This window comes from Salmo salar, chromosome ssa13 (genome assembly GCF_905237065.1).
Source record: "Salmo salar chromosome ssa13, Ssal_v3.1, whole genome shotgun sequence".
NCBI lineage: Eukaryota > Metazoa > Chordata > Actinopteri > Salmoniformes > Salmonidae > Salmo > Salmo salar.
Window position 1 is genome coordinate 69,434,242 of NC_059454.1, and position 13,274 is coordinate 69,447,515.

General features: G+C 45.2%; 1 protein-coding gene across 4 annotated transcripts in view; it reads right to left on the reverse strand.

The window, feature by feature from the left end:
* The window catches only part of LOC106567652 (roundabout homolog 3), a 300,880-nt gene that overhangs the window by 20,207 nt on the left and 267,399 nt on the right, over nucleotides 1-13,274 (reverse strand). For all 4 annotated transcript variants that reach the window (XM_014137191.2, XM_014137190.2, XM_014137193.2 and 1 more), the window contains 10 exons: nucleotides 9,387-9,468; nucleotides 8,542-8,710; nucleotides 4,053-4,219; nucleotides 3,678-3,799; nucleotides 3,232-3,448; nucleotides 2,441-2,565; nucleotides 1,841-2,018; nucleotides 1,161-1,385; nucleotides 421-460; nucleotides 149-288 (listed from right to left, as the gene is read on the reverse strand). In XM_014137191.2, coding sequence (XP_013992666.1) covers nucleotides 149-288; nucleotides 421-460; nucleotides 1,161-1,385; nucleotides 1,841-2,018; nucleotides 2,441-2,565; nucleotides 3,232-3,448; nucleotides 3,678-3,799; nucleotides 4,053-4,219; nucleotides 8,542-8,710; nucleotides 9,387-9,468 — 1,465 coding nt within the window. The remainder of the gene's footprint in view (nucleotides 1-148; nucleotides 289-420; nucleotides 461-1,160; nucleotides 1,386-1,840; nucleotides 2,019-2,440; nucleotides 2,566-3,231; nucleotides 3,449-3,677; nucleotides 3,800-4,052; nucleotides 4,220-8,541; nucleotides 8,711-9,386; nucleotides 9,469-13,274) is intronic.

Consider the following 13,274-nt stretch of genomic DNA (forward strand, 5'->3'; position numbering starts at 1 on the left):
CAAGGAGGCAAGGAGAGAGAAGAGAGGATGCGAGGAGTACGCAATTGAAATTCTCCCTGAGACTACACAAAAGCCATTGTAGAGATAATCCCTGGTTGTGTACAAAACAAACTGTCCGCTGTGAGCAGGATCATGCTGTGTCTCATACCATTGTAGTATCTCTCTGCAGTGTCATGTTTGGACGTGCAGCAGTTGACGGCTTCTTTGCCACTGTGGACCAGGTTGGTGGCGGGCCATGAGTCTGCCAGCCACGGGTAATTGCCCATGTTGCCACCCAGCATGCCAGGCCTAAAACATAAAACACACACTATGATCATATCTGATGCAAATCCACAGCTTTGTTCTCATCACTTTACTAAAAGAAGACTAGCAATAAGAATGGGAAAGTCTCCTTGAAATAACATAAACAGGGATCCTTACCTTCCATTGAGTCCAGATGCCTCTCCATGTGGAAAGCCAACTGCAGAAAAAAGGAAATGTGCATTCAGGTGTGAATGGAAAGGTAAAATACAGTAAGGCATGAGTGGTGGCCATAATGTCATATGGCACAGTTGCACTCTAATATATTGGCACCCTTGCACGTTACTATTTTTTTAATTAAAAAGCTTTTGGTGTTCACACGTGTATTGATTTATAACTGCACAGGACCAAGAAACTTCACTTCAAAGTAAAAACAAAATGTCCTGGACTAAATTATTCAGAATTCAGAAGAATTCTAATGAATTTGGTTGGAGGCAGGTGATTCTCATTCACTGTGTGTAATTTATCTCACCTGTAGTAGGTAGCAGGTGCCTACAGGGTAAACATAGCCATTCAACCAGTTTTGAAAAGAGAAAAGAGAACATTCTGCTCCATTGCACTGATACCCATAGAAATCCAGTCATTGGCATTGGCTCGGGAAGCTACCTCTAACTTCCTTCATACTGGACACAGAGACATAGAATTGGTATCCAAAAGTTCATCTGACTCTGGGGAAGTAGATAAAGGGCCTCATTGCCAAAATCATGATGTTTTTTAAGTTAAAATAGTAGCCTACTGTAAAGTGCAGTAGAATACTTGATATGGTAAGATTGGTTATATTACAACATGCTTCTTTGATAAGTGGTAAAGTAAAATTAAGTGTTGTATAAAGAGTGCATAAAATAAAGTGTGTAAAGTACCTGCAGGCGTGTAGTTGAACGATGCGGTATAGTGACTCAGCTCCTTCCTCTTCTTGCGGCGGCAGTAGATCCACACACTGAAACCCATGAGGATGACCCAGCAGGCCCCGCCGATCCCAGCGATGAACGCCGGCTGCTTCACCACGTCAGTGATCTGCTCGGCCAGGCTCACGCTGCCCTCATCACCGTCCTCGCTGGGCACTGAAGGTGCCTCCGCTGGCAGCTCTGAGGGAGAGTGGCAAGTAAGTAAGGAGTTTGATTGATATTTCGATTTTCAAATATTTCGATTTTCAGACAACTTTTTGCCATGTAAGTACTGTATTATAACCATCCTTTCCCAAGTAATACTGCATGGTTTGAGTACTGTATATGACAAAATGGTATATGTTATAAACCAAACGACGAATGGCAAAACATTTCATCTTCCACACCTCAGAACTGTGTGTAAATTTAGAATCATGCTTGTTGGCCTCATGGCAACAATACAACATTTGATTCTAAGTTGTACACAGACTCTAAGCATGCTCAACACATGAATATGACGCTGCTGTTACACTTAACAATAATTTCAGTCATTTTTGCTTCCCTCATTACAGTTCCACTAAATCTGATACTATATCCTTGATATGCCGGAACTGAAATGTCTTATTCTGCTAGCTTGTGGTTCTGCGGGGACTCACTAATGAGGATGGACACAGGCTGGCTGTGGATGCCCACTCCGGCGCTGGTCACTGCTGCCACCTCCACCTGGTACAGGATGCCTGGCAGCAGCCCCTTGAGCACAGTGGAGAGGAAGGTGCCATCTACGGTGGTGTTGATGTGATAGCGGGTCTGGGTGTCGTTGCCTACACACCACACCTGTTATTGTTGGTTGGAGGATGGTGAGTTGGTGTAAGAGATGGAAGATGTCAAATTTACAGTGTCCATATTAGCACTGCCTGTTGTGACTTTGAGGCAGTCCTAATATGGACAAGATTCATTTTCCAGTCCTGTTTGAGCTGGTGTTTACATGGTATTTAGTTATTTAGTAAATAAAAACGTATTTGGTAACTATGAGTTCGTTCTGGTTCTTGCTTTAAAAAATGTCAAACAATTCATAGCTACTCCTTATTTCCAATGACTTGTTTTAATGAATCCCAAAGAAATCATTCTAATTATGTAACTATTATTATTATATTTTTTATTTTACCATGTTATTTCTAAGTAAATACCACCCATATGGATGGTTGTCATTGGATTGATCCAATCATGATATGTCTTCTCTGGTTCAGTCAGCCAACCTTGTACTCCTGGATGATTCCATTCTGCATCTCAGCGGGGGGAGGCTCCCAGGAGACACTAATGCTGGAGCTGTTGCTCAGCTTCACTGTAACCACGGTGACTGCTTTGGGAGGGGCACTCGGGACTGCAGGGAAAGAGGGAAGATCAAGTTCTGAAAAAACCCAACTCCATGTTGACATAGAAAATATTAAATAGGGGCATTTGGTAAGATAGCGAAAATATGATTAGATTTTGATGAAAATGGCAGACTCCATGAAATGCCATCAAATGCCATGAAGTGGTTATTGGACTAAACAGTTCTTTGCCTTCATAACAGGATGTGAAGGTCACACAGGTTGTTGGGAATTGCAATCCAATTGAGACTGAATTGGTTTTGACTTCTCAGAGATGTGACTGCTAGAGGCTCTTTAACAGCTAGCTATTTTTAAAAAGTCAGAGACCACAAACGGTTTCTGCTTTGTGCCCTCCAAGACAAATACTAAAAAGGTTAAATTCACCACTTTTTATTTCACCCTTACTTTGTTGGGTAAATTGACTGAGTGCACAATCTCTTTAAGAGCAACGACTGTGTATGACCAATCAATCGCCACTTTCAACACCTTTATTTAAACCTGGAGGTCCCATCATTCAAAAAATATATTTTAAAACCTTGTTACTCACCATTCCCTCCATTATGGACATATGCTGTCTTAAGTAATCGCTGTCCATATTAGGACAGCCTCTGTCTCAGCAAGGCTTGTGTCAGTCTCATCTGAAGTGGTCAGTATAAGTAGCTTCTAGCCAGTCTTACCTTCCTCTGGTGTTCTGACCAGAAGCAGCCGGCTGTCCATGCCCTGGAACTCGTCGAAATAGGGCCGGATCTTGATCTCGTACTCAGTGCCTTTGAGCAGATCAGTGACCACGGCCAGGCGCTCCGACGGGGCCTTGACATCCTGCAGCTGCCAGGTGCCACCCCTGGGCCGGTAGAGAATCCGGTAGCCCTGGATGTACTGGGACTGACGGTCCACCTGAGGAGGGGAGGAAAAACATGGGAACGTGGGGAAATAGAGAGAAAGAATGAGGGACAATTAGAGAAAAGGAGAGATACTAATAGAGATACTAATAGAAAGATAAGAGATACAGTTCTACTACCCTTGAATATGAGTATAACATCCAATAAAACATTCAGAGTGTGGGTCCAACCAATAGCCTTTCTCCTGTGAAAGATGATGTAAACACTCAGGTCAGGGTACTCACCATCCATGATACTTGAACACTGGAGGCAGTGAGTGTGACAGGCTCCTGAAGCTGAACGGCCACCTCTCCCAGCTCTTTCTGGACCTGCCTGTGGTCCACTCCCTGACCGGTGGGACTCACATCTGCAAACACAACATGAACAAACATCAAGACACAAAATACTCAGTAAAACGATAGTGGATGCTGAACTCACGTACACACTTGATTGACTAACCCTAAGTTGTTTTATATGAAGAATGAAGCCTTCAGACCTTGCAAGGTTTCAAAATGAGAGAAAAATAACTTTTGGACTTCCCACACTTGTTTTACACTAACTACCACTCTGTACTTATTTAAAAAAATATATATTATGTTGTGTCCCTCCTAGATACTGACCTTGTGTGCGGACGGGCTCAGAGATGGGGCTGGGGTCACTCAGGCCATAAGCGTTGACCGCTCGGACGATGAATAGGTAGATGGTGTTGGGGAAGAGACCACTGACCGTGTGTTTCTCCAGCTTGACCAGGTCAGCCACCGTTTGCCACGTACTGCCTGCTGATTGGCTAAAGTAAGAGACCACAGGCAATGATGTCATGTTATTTGTCATTTCCAATTACATTAGTAAAGTTACTGTGCAAGGCTATTGTTTAATGTTATACTTTACAGAGTATGTTATATTGACAGCTGTTCCTATATTACTCAATAGTGACCATCACTATCTTTTCACAGAGAATCAAACTCAGCGGCAAGTAGCCTAGCGGTTAAGAGCGTTGGTCCAGTAACCGAAAGGTCAGAGGCTTCATATGGAGGGTGTGAAACAATTGTGGAGGCATGCAGAAGCATTGACATGATAGCTCTGCATTGGCATGATTGGTTGACAATAGGTGGCGGCGGTACGTCCTGTATGAACACAAACTTGACAACTTCCTTCACAATAGCTCTGCTCCGCCAAGCGCAAGAAATACGAAAGCCCTGATGTCTGCGGAGGCTGCTTCACAGTAAATGCTGTACTCCACTTCAGACACAGATTGACTTTTAGGCAGCCCGCTGCAACTCTCTGATTCGGAGGGGTTGGGTTAATTGCGGAAGACACATTTTGGTTGTGCAACTGACTAGGTATACCCCTTCGTCAGGTGATTGGCAAAGCATTCCACTAAACATTGTAATGACTTAATAGTTACTACAAACTGTTCCTCAGTCTTTTTTTTGACAGAGAATCAGATAGGAGCCACTAGAACAGCAGAGCCCAGGCTGAAGCTGTTTGCTTAGTCATTAAGTGCTGTGTTCAGCGATGCTTCGCTATCCCCCATGCTCATTTGACGCACTGCGTTCCGGAGCCCAGTGACAGATCCAGGAAATGATGACGGAGCTATTTTTAGCCCACTCAGATTCTTAGCCATGACGCACCATCAGACCATGCCAGAGCATCTGGTAAATAACAATAACGCCAGCTGTGTTTATGACATGTTTCTTTGTTCGTTTTTTTAAAATGTTTGTCATCTTAAATATTCGTGTTTTGCCTTCTAATAAATAATGGGATAAATCTTGTAAACAATGCATCTAATAAAGGCAAGTTCCGTTTGCATTTTCCTCTCCTGCCTGGTCTTCTTTAGATTTTCTGTCATACCTTGTTTATTGTTTACTGGCATAGTTACATGACCCCCTCCTCCACCCCTCATCACTCGCTTTTTCTTATCTTTTCCTCAACCCGTTCCTTTTTCATTTCCCCCTCGGGACCAGTGACTGCTGTAGCAGACGAGTGACTTTATAGCCGACCTGCGCAATTAGGCGACAGCGATAAAAGCTGTGTGAGCCGTAAATATTCCTCCAGCGGACCGCCCAATAGTGATAAATCCAAGGTCACTTTGTCCGAGGGGAGGCTGAAACTTAGGACACACACAGGAAACACACAAATACACACGGAAATATACACTCGCAACACAAACATGCCAATGGGGAAAAAAACGAGTGTTCCTCTCCTCCGTGTCCTATAGAATGGAGAGAGGACAATTGTAAATCTGCCCATCTTCATACAGTAACAACATGTCAGGATTCTATCTCCACCTTGTCCTGCACGCATGCACACACACACACACACACACACACACACACACACACACACACACACACACACACACACACACACACACACACACACACATCCCCTCTCCCCCTGGCCACACCTACCTTCCAACCCCCAAATGACCCCCAGCACCTCAGACAAGGAAATGTTACTCTAAACTAACCTATTCAGCCCCCACAGCAACTCTATAAACAATCAATTTGGGCCACTCGGCACGGTGCTAACTACTGCCCAGGGGGCAAGGTGAGAGAAGAATGATGAGGGGGCTAGTGAGTCAGGATGAGATAGTCCCCACCTAAATTAACAGGGAAGGGGAGGGGGGCATTTCCTCGTAACACAGTCCGTCCACGTCTGGACCAGCTTTCTCATCCCTTCATCCCTCCCTCCATCCCTCTGCGTCCTATCAGGCCACTGTTAGACCCTACGGAGCCTTTGTCGTTTACTCGTAACACTGTCTATCTGTGTCTGACCTGCTTCCTCATCCCTTTATTCCTCCATCCCTCTATATTCGTCTTTCCATCCCTCCATCCCTCTGCATCCTATCAGCCCGCTGTGAGACCCATAGGAACCTCTCTCTCAGTAAATAGAGCTAGCCCGGATCCGCTCAGGGTACAATAGCCCAAGGACTCCGTCTATCTGTCTGTGCCGGCCACATTTAAACACATTACCATTTTAGCTCCACAGAGGTGCACTAAGCTGCGTATGTGTGTTTGTGTGACGTTTGATGGGGGCTAAAGTCAAAGTGGGGGGCAGCTGGGAGGTTTGGGGAGTGGGTTAGCATGGGCCAGCCTTCAACCTAGCTGAGGTTGATTAGAATGTGAAATGTGTCTGGGTCAGGGTGTCCACAGGGGTGTGTGTGTGTGTGCGTGTGTGTGTGTGTGTGTGTGTGTACACTGACACCATTAATAAAGGGTGAGGGATGCTGCCCACAGCAACCTCTGACTAGAAATGGTGTGGTGAAGTGCCTCTTCAACATCAGGAGGCTGAAGAAATTTGTCTTGGCCCCTAAGACCCTCATACAATTGAGAGCAGTATCATCGCCTGGTATGGCAACTGCACCGCCCGCAACCGCAGGGCTCTCCAGAGGGTGGTGTGGTCTGCCCAACGCATCACTGGGGGCACATTGCCTGCCCTCCAGGACACCTACAGCACCCGATGTCACAGGAAGGCCAAAAAGATCATCAAGGACATCAACCACCTGAACCACGGCCTTTTCCCCCCGCTATCATCCCAACGGCGAGGTCAGTACAGGTGCACCAAGAGACTGAAAGACAGCTTCTATCTTAAGGCCATCAGACTGTTAAATAGCCATCACTAGCCGGCTACCACCCGGTTACTCAACCCTACACCTCAGAGGCTGCTACCCCATATGCACTGACATGGAACACTAGTCACTTTAATAATGTTTACATACTGCTTTACACATTTCTTATGTATATACTGTATTCTATTCTACTGTATTTTAGTCAATGGCACTCCGACATTACTCGTCCTAATATTTATATATTTCTTAATTCCATTCTTTTACTTTTAGATGTGTGTACTTGTGCATTGTTAGATACTCCTGCACTGTTGGAGCTAGGAACACAAGCATTTTGCTACACCCGCAATAACATCTGCTAAATATGTGTATGTGACCAATACAATTTGATTTGATTTGAGAGAGAGGGCTGGGGGCTGGAGTGTAGAACACTGTGTGTCTGCCAGTGGAGGCTCAGTGAATTTCATAAATATAAAAAAGAGTTACGATAAACCTATACTAAATATATTCACATCACCAAATACCTGATTAAAACACTCAGTTTTGCAATGAAAGTATACAGTAGTCTCAACAGCACCCTCTAGGGTAGCACCATGGTGTAGCCAGAGGACAGTCATTTTCTGTCCTTCTTTGGCTACATTGACTTCAATACAAAACCTAGAAGGCTTGTGCTCCTCACTCCCTTTCATAGACCTACATGGTAATTAAGACACCTTCCGGTGGACGTCCTTCAACCAGTCAAAGCTTTGGCAGTATGAACATGTTGTCCATCCAATCAAAGGATCAGAGAATGATCCTAGTACTTGTGTGATCTTGCATGTATGATTTTGAAGCTTGGTGAGTTGGTGACATTGTTGGATAGATTGAGATTGTGAATAGTTGAGCATTCCTAGGATATTATTCAATTCAAATTAGTTTCTTCAAACTACAGGAGATGGAGGAGGTAGATTATATATTTCTTTCTTGGTTTTAAAACTTTAGTTTTGTGTCAAGTTAGTGACATTCATTTGAAATGTTCCTGCTAACTTTAGTTGCAAGTAGCTAGCTAACTACCAGAGTGCAGTTGTCTCCATAGGAATGACTAGCTAACACTAATGACAATGTAGTGGATTTTTTGTTGAAGAACCCTTTTCATTGCCCACATCAGATTGAAGCCTCTGAAGGCCTCAACTCATACCTCATACCCTCATTCAATCCCAGCTGTGATTCCTTCCCAACCATAGACTTCTCATTCCCCATAATATTTTACTGTAAATATATTTCTTAAGCGTTTTAGGTTGAAATCATTTGTCTTTGACGACTTTTGAAACATGCTTTGTCGCCTCTGTGCAGCCCGCGCCTATACCGTGGGTCTCCCATCCTTCAAAAATGTTTCAAGTCACCAGTATGTGCAAGTGTGTCTTTAGATGTAACGTGTTACTTCAACCTCCCAAAAATGTAGCATGAATAGAGCTGACATATCTGTCTTTCTGTCTGTTCTACAGAATGCACCACGAGGTTGAGCCCTATTGAACGTGGTCCAACTCCTACTGTACACTCACCTGAAGGCCTCGATGATGTATGAGGTGACGGCGGCGCCTCCCTCGTGGGCGTTGGGCTGCCAGGTGAGGGTGACACTGTTGCGGGTCACGTCGGTCACCACAGGCTTCTGGGGCGGTCCTGGCAGCTGGAAAGGTTCTGATGCCTGGGGGACAGACGAACCTCCACTCTCTGAAAATCACAATTAAATCAAACTTTGTATGAAGTGTATTTAAAAAGAAACAGAGACAGAGGATGAGAGGTTAGCTGGATGGTAGTGGATCTCCTATGTATAGTGGTAGTGCAACCATTCTCAATCTTACTGTTGTTGGAAGACTAGCACTAGTCCTTTTGTGAGTTACCAACAAATAATTCATGTAATACGATCAATCATGAATTGAAAAGTGACATTTGTCTTCAATAAGGAATGAAATGGAACCGACCCCAGCCCTGATCACAGTAACTGACTTTGACAATTCACATCTAAAAATAAGAGTTTAGTTGTGAATTTCTGCTTGGTTGTTTTTAAGATGCATTTGTAGGCACTAAATACCATCGTATCAAGCTTCATCAAACAGCAGCATTTCATAGCAGCAATAAGGCATTACTTCTTCCAACTCATCATCCCTCCGCTTCGCCTTGGGCCAAACAACGCCCCTAGGTGCGATTACATCCACAATTTCACAAGACCTTTGCCTTATTTCTCCATTCACTGCCATACCTACGGCTGATAATGATCTTATATGGGCATGTAATGTCATAGAGGGAATCTAATAGTCTGTAAGGAGGTGTTTACTGCAGTACATTTACCTTTCGCCGTGTGTGTGCGTGCGTGTGTGTACACGTGTGTGCATGCGTGTGCATTTACCTTTCACCGTGAGTACTCCGCTCCATGTCGTCTCTCCGCTCGAGCTGGAAGCCACGCAGGTGTAGGCCCCTGAGTCGGTTTCCTGGCAACAAGAGAGAGGGCTCAGTTAACATCGTGTACATGCACCAAAACACAATGCCTTTGCCTCTTCATATTCGGTGTTCCAAAGCAAATCTTTCCAGGTAAGTCAACACGAACATCTGCCTAGAACATCTGCCATGTTGACTCCAATGCTTCCCACAGTACTGTCAAGTTGGCTTGATGTCCTTTGGGTGTTGGACCATTCTTGGTACACACAGGAAACTGTTAAGAATGAAAAACCCAGCAGTGTTGCCTGTTTTTGACAGAAATCGGTGTGCCTGGCACCAAATACCATACTGATTGAAGTGGATTTAGCAAGTGACATCAGTAAGGGATCATAGCGTTCACCTGGATTCACCTGGTCAGTCTATGTAATGGAAAAAGCAGGTGTTCTTAATGTTTTGTATACTCAGTGTATATATGGCTTTAGAGTATATGTTCTCAGAGCACGCACAGAACAGCTGGCAAGCATATTCACTGTCATTTTTAACCTCTCCTGGTCCCAGTCTGTAATCTCCACATGTTTTAAGATGACCACCATCATTCCTGTTCCTAAAAACTCTAAAGCTTCATGCCACAATGACTACCGCCCTGTAGCTCTCAGTTCTGTAATCATTAAGTGCTTTGAGGGACTGGTTATGGAACACAAAAACACCACCATCCCAGCCACCCTAGACCCATTCCAATTTGCATACCGCCCCAACAGATCCATAGATGACGCAATCTCAATTGCTCTTCACACTGCCCTCACCCACCTAGATTAGAGGAATACCTATGTGAGAATGCTGTAAATTGAATACAGCTCAGCGTTCAACAACATTGTTCTCTCCAAGCTCGTCACCAAGCTTAGGACTCTGGGTCTGAACACCTCCCTCTGCAACTGGATCCTGGACTTCCTGACGGGCCGACCCCAGATGGTGAGGGTAGGCAACATCATCTCCGCCACGCTGACCCTTAACACAGGGGCCCCACAAGGGTGTGTGCTTAGTCCCCTCCTGTACTCCTTGTACACCCACGACTGTGTGGCCACGCACAACTCCAACACCATTATCAAGTTCGCTGAAAACACGACGGTGGTAGGCCTGATCACCGGCAACGATGAGTCAGCCTACAGGGAGGAGGTCAGTGACCTGGCAGTGTGGTGCCGGAGCAACAACCTCTCCATCAACGTCAGCAAGAACAAGGAGCTGATCGTGGACACGCCCCCATCCACATCGACAGGGCAGTAGAGCAGGCAGACAGCTTCAAGTTCAGGCTAGCAGTGCTCAGGGTAGGAGTCCCTACTATCCATTTAATCGTATTCATGATCGAAAAGGCAAAACTGATCATAGATCAGCACTCCTATCTGAAACCCTTGATAAATATGGGCCCTGATCCTTTTGAACCAGTGTGGGAGTTTAGAGGAGGATAAAGGAGAGACCTTTAGTAACCAGAGCGGGTCTGCAAACTTCTGTGGCTCTTACTTTGCTTTATACTGAGCACTCAACAGTAACCAGCAATCTGGGCTGACACTAGCAAGTGTGTGTGTGTGTGTGTGTGTGTGTATGTGTGTGTGTGTGTGTGTGCGCGCGCGCGCACATGGGTGTGTGCATGTGTGTGTGCATGTGTGTGTATACTCGCACGTGCATGTGTGTGATTGCGTACGTGCCTACTGGTAATTGTGTGTGAGTGTGTAGGTAGTGCACACGTGTGTGTGTGTTTAAGACGATAAGTGTGGGTCAGGGAGAACATTGCCTATTAAAATTTCATTGGGAGGCTGAGAGCGAGACAAGGGCTAGAAATTGCTTACAACAGTGGAAGATGTACAAATGTAGGATCTCAATTTGATCACCCTGTTATTGCAGGAAAGGCACTAATGTATTCAAGGTTTAAAATGCTTCTAAATTCAGATTTGCCCCCAAAACATTTTTTATCAATAATTCACATTTCCTGTTGCTGCAGGATTATCTTCCTGCTGTGAGAAACTGGTCAAATTAAGATCCTACACCTGTAGGGACTTTAACTCGCAGACAATGATCTAATAGTGTTGACAGCTCACCCCCAACCGCCTGCAGGTTAGTGGGCCACACACACACACACACACACACGCACACACACACACACAGATTTCAAACTAACGACTAGGCATTCAGCCCTCATGGTTAATGTAAGACCAATCTTATTCAAAACTAAAGCTAATGAATTATACAAAGCACACTACAAAAACACACAGCGAGCCAACACAATGCAATCAAGATAATAGCAATGTTGTTTGTGCTTGGTTGACATCCACTTCTCTATACCCTTGTGTGTGTATGTGTGTGTGTGTGTGTGTGTGTGTGTGTGTGTGTGTGTGTGTGTGTGGCCAGTTGCAGTGGCATTGGTATAACTCAAGTCTAAGTTCCCTGTCTAAAAGCCCCAAGAAGGACAGGAGAGGTGACTCCAAGTCCAATAGTACGTCACTCTTCCTTCTCTCTTCCTATAGGCCAGCTGACCTTGAAAGGACCTGTATGGCAGCCAAGGCAGCCAATGATGTGGATGTTTGGGGCGACAGGTCCCGGGTGGTGACTGGTGATTGGAGGAGAGGATTGGGAGGGGTTAAACAGATGGGCACCTGAGCATTAATCATGGTTGGCAGCTTTAGGCGCTGCGCTAAACAGATAGTTAAAAATGGTTGAAGGGTGAAGGTGGGGAGAGTCAACCGGGAGCCAAATGTCTAAGCTCGTTCCTGGTTGTGGAATGCGTTCCTTATTTTCTACCCTTCCTCGCTGTTCTGATATCATCTCAAGTGCACTCTGTCTGTGTTGTAGCATCTTCCTTGACTTCTATTTCTCCCCATCTCATATTTTCATCTCAATATCCTGTCTCTTTCTCTATCGCTTTCTTTCTCCCTCTCTTTCCTTTCTTTCTCCCCCCCTTCTCTCTCTGTCCTGTTAGAGGGAGGCTTGGCACAGTGCTGTAGTTGTAGTGTGTGTCTGGCTCTGGTCCCGAGGTAATGGGCATTGCTTCAGTCCCAGAGAGGAACAAACGGACCATCTGTCGGGTGGCCGGCCCTCTCTCCTCCGCCCCATCCTCCCCTTCTTCCTGTGCCCCGCTCTGCCTTAGTTAAAAGAGGAGCAACCTGATAAAAGTGGGAGATAGCGATAAATACAAGGAGGAAGAGTGTCCAAGATTCAAAATGATAGAAATTGACATAAGTACAGTCCATCTAGTCGAGATATGAGAAATTCACAAATACAGTGGGCAGAGGAAGTACTAAAGATTATTTGCTATATTTTGATTGCATGCGGTTGAAATTTTAGCTGAACATTTTTGATGTTGGTGCATTGATCTCTCTCTCTCTCTCTCTCTCTCTCTCTCTCTCTCTCTCTCTCTCTCTCTCTCTCTCTCTCTCTCTCTCTCTCTCTCTCTCTCTCTCTCTCTCTCTCTCTCTCTCTCTCTCTCTCTCTCTCTCTCTCTCTCTCTCTCTCTCTCTCTCTCTCTCTCTCTCTCTCTCTCTCTCTCTCTCTCTCTCTCTCTCTCTCTCTCTCTCTCTCTCTCTCTCTCTCTCTCTCTCTCTCTCTCTCTCTCTCTCTCTCTCTCTCTCTCTCTCTCCTCTTCCCCAACAAGGATTTAATTAAAGTCACAGCAATCGTTAATCACTGTGGGCTCGACAATCAATTAATTAACACGTCAGCCGGCCCGAAGCTCGCCACACACTACGGTGACCCGCAGGTGCAGCCCGCAACCCCAGAGGGCTCTGGGTAGAATGGATTTCATTAGCCGTGCGTACGCCACCAATAACGACTGCTAACGATTGCACCCGCTCATTACTTTGGCGATTATGCA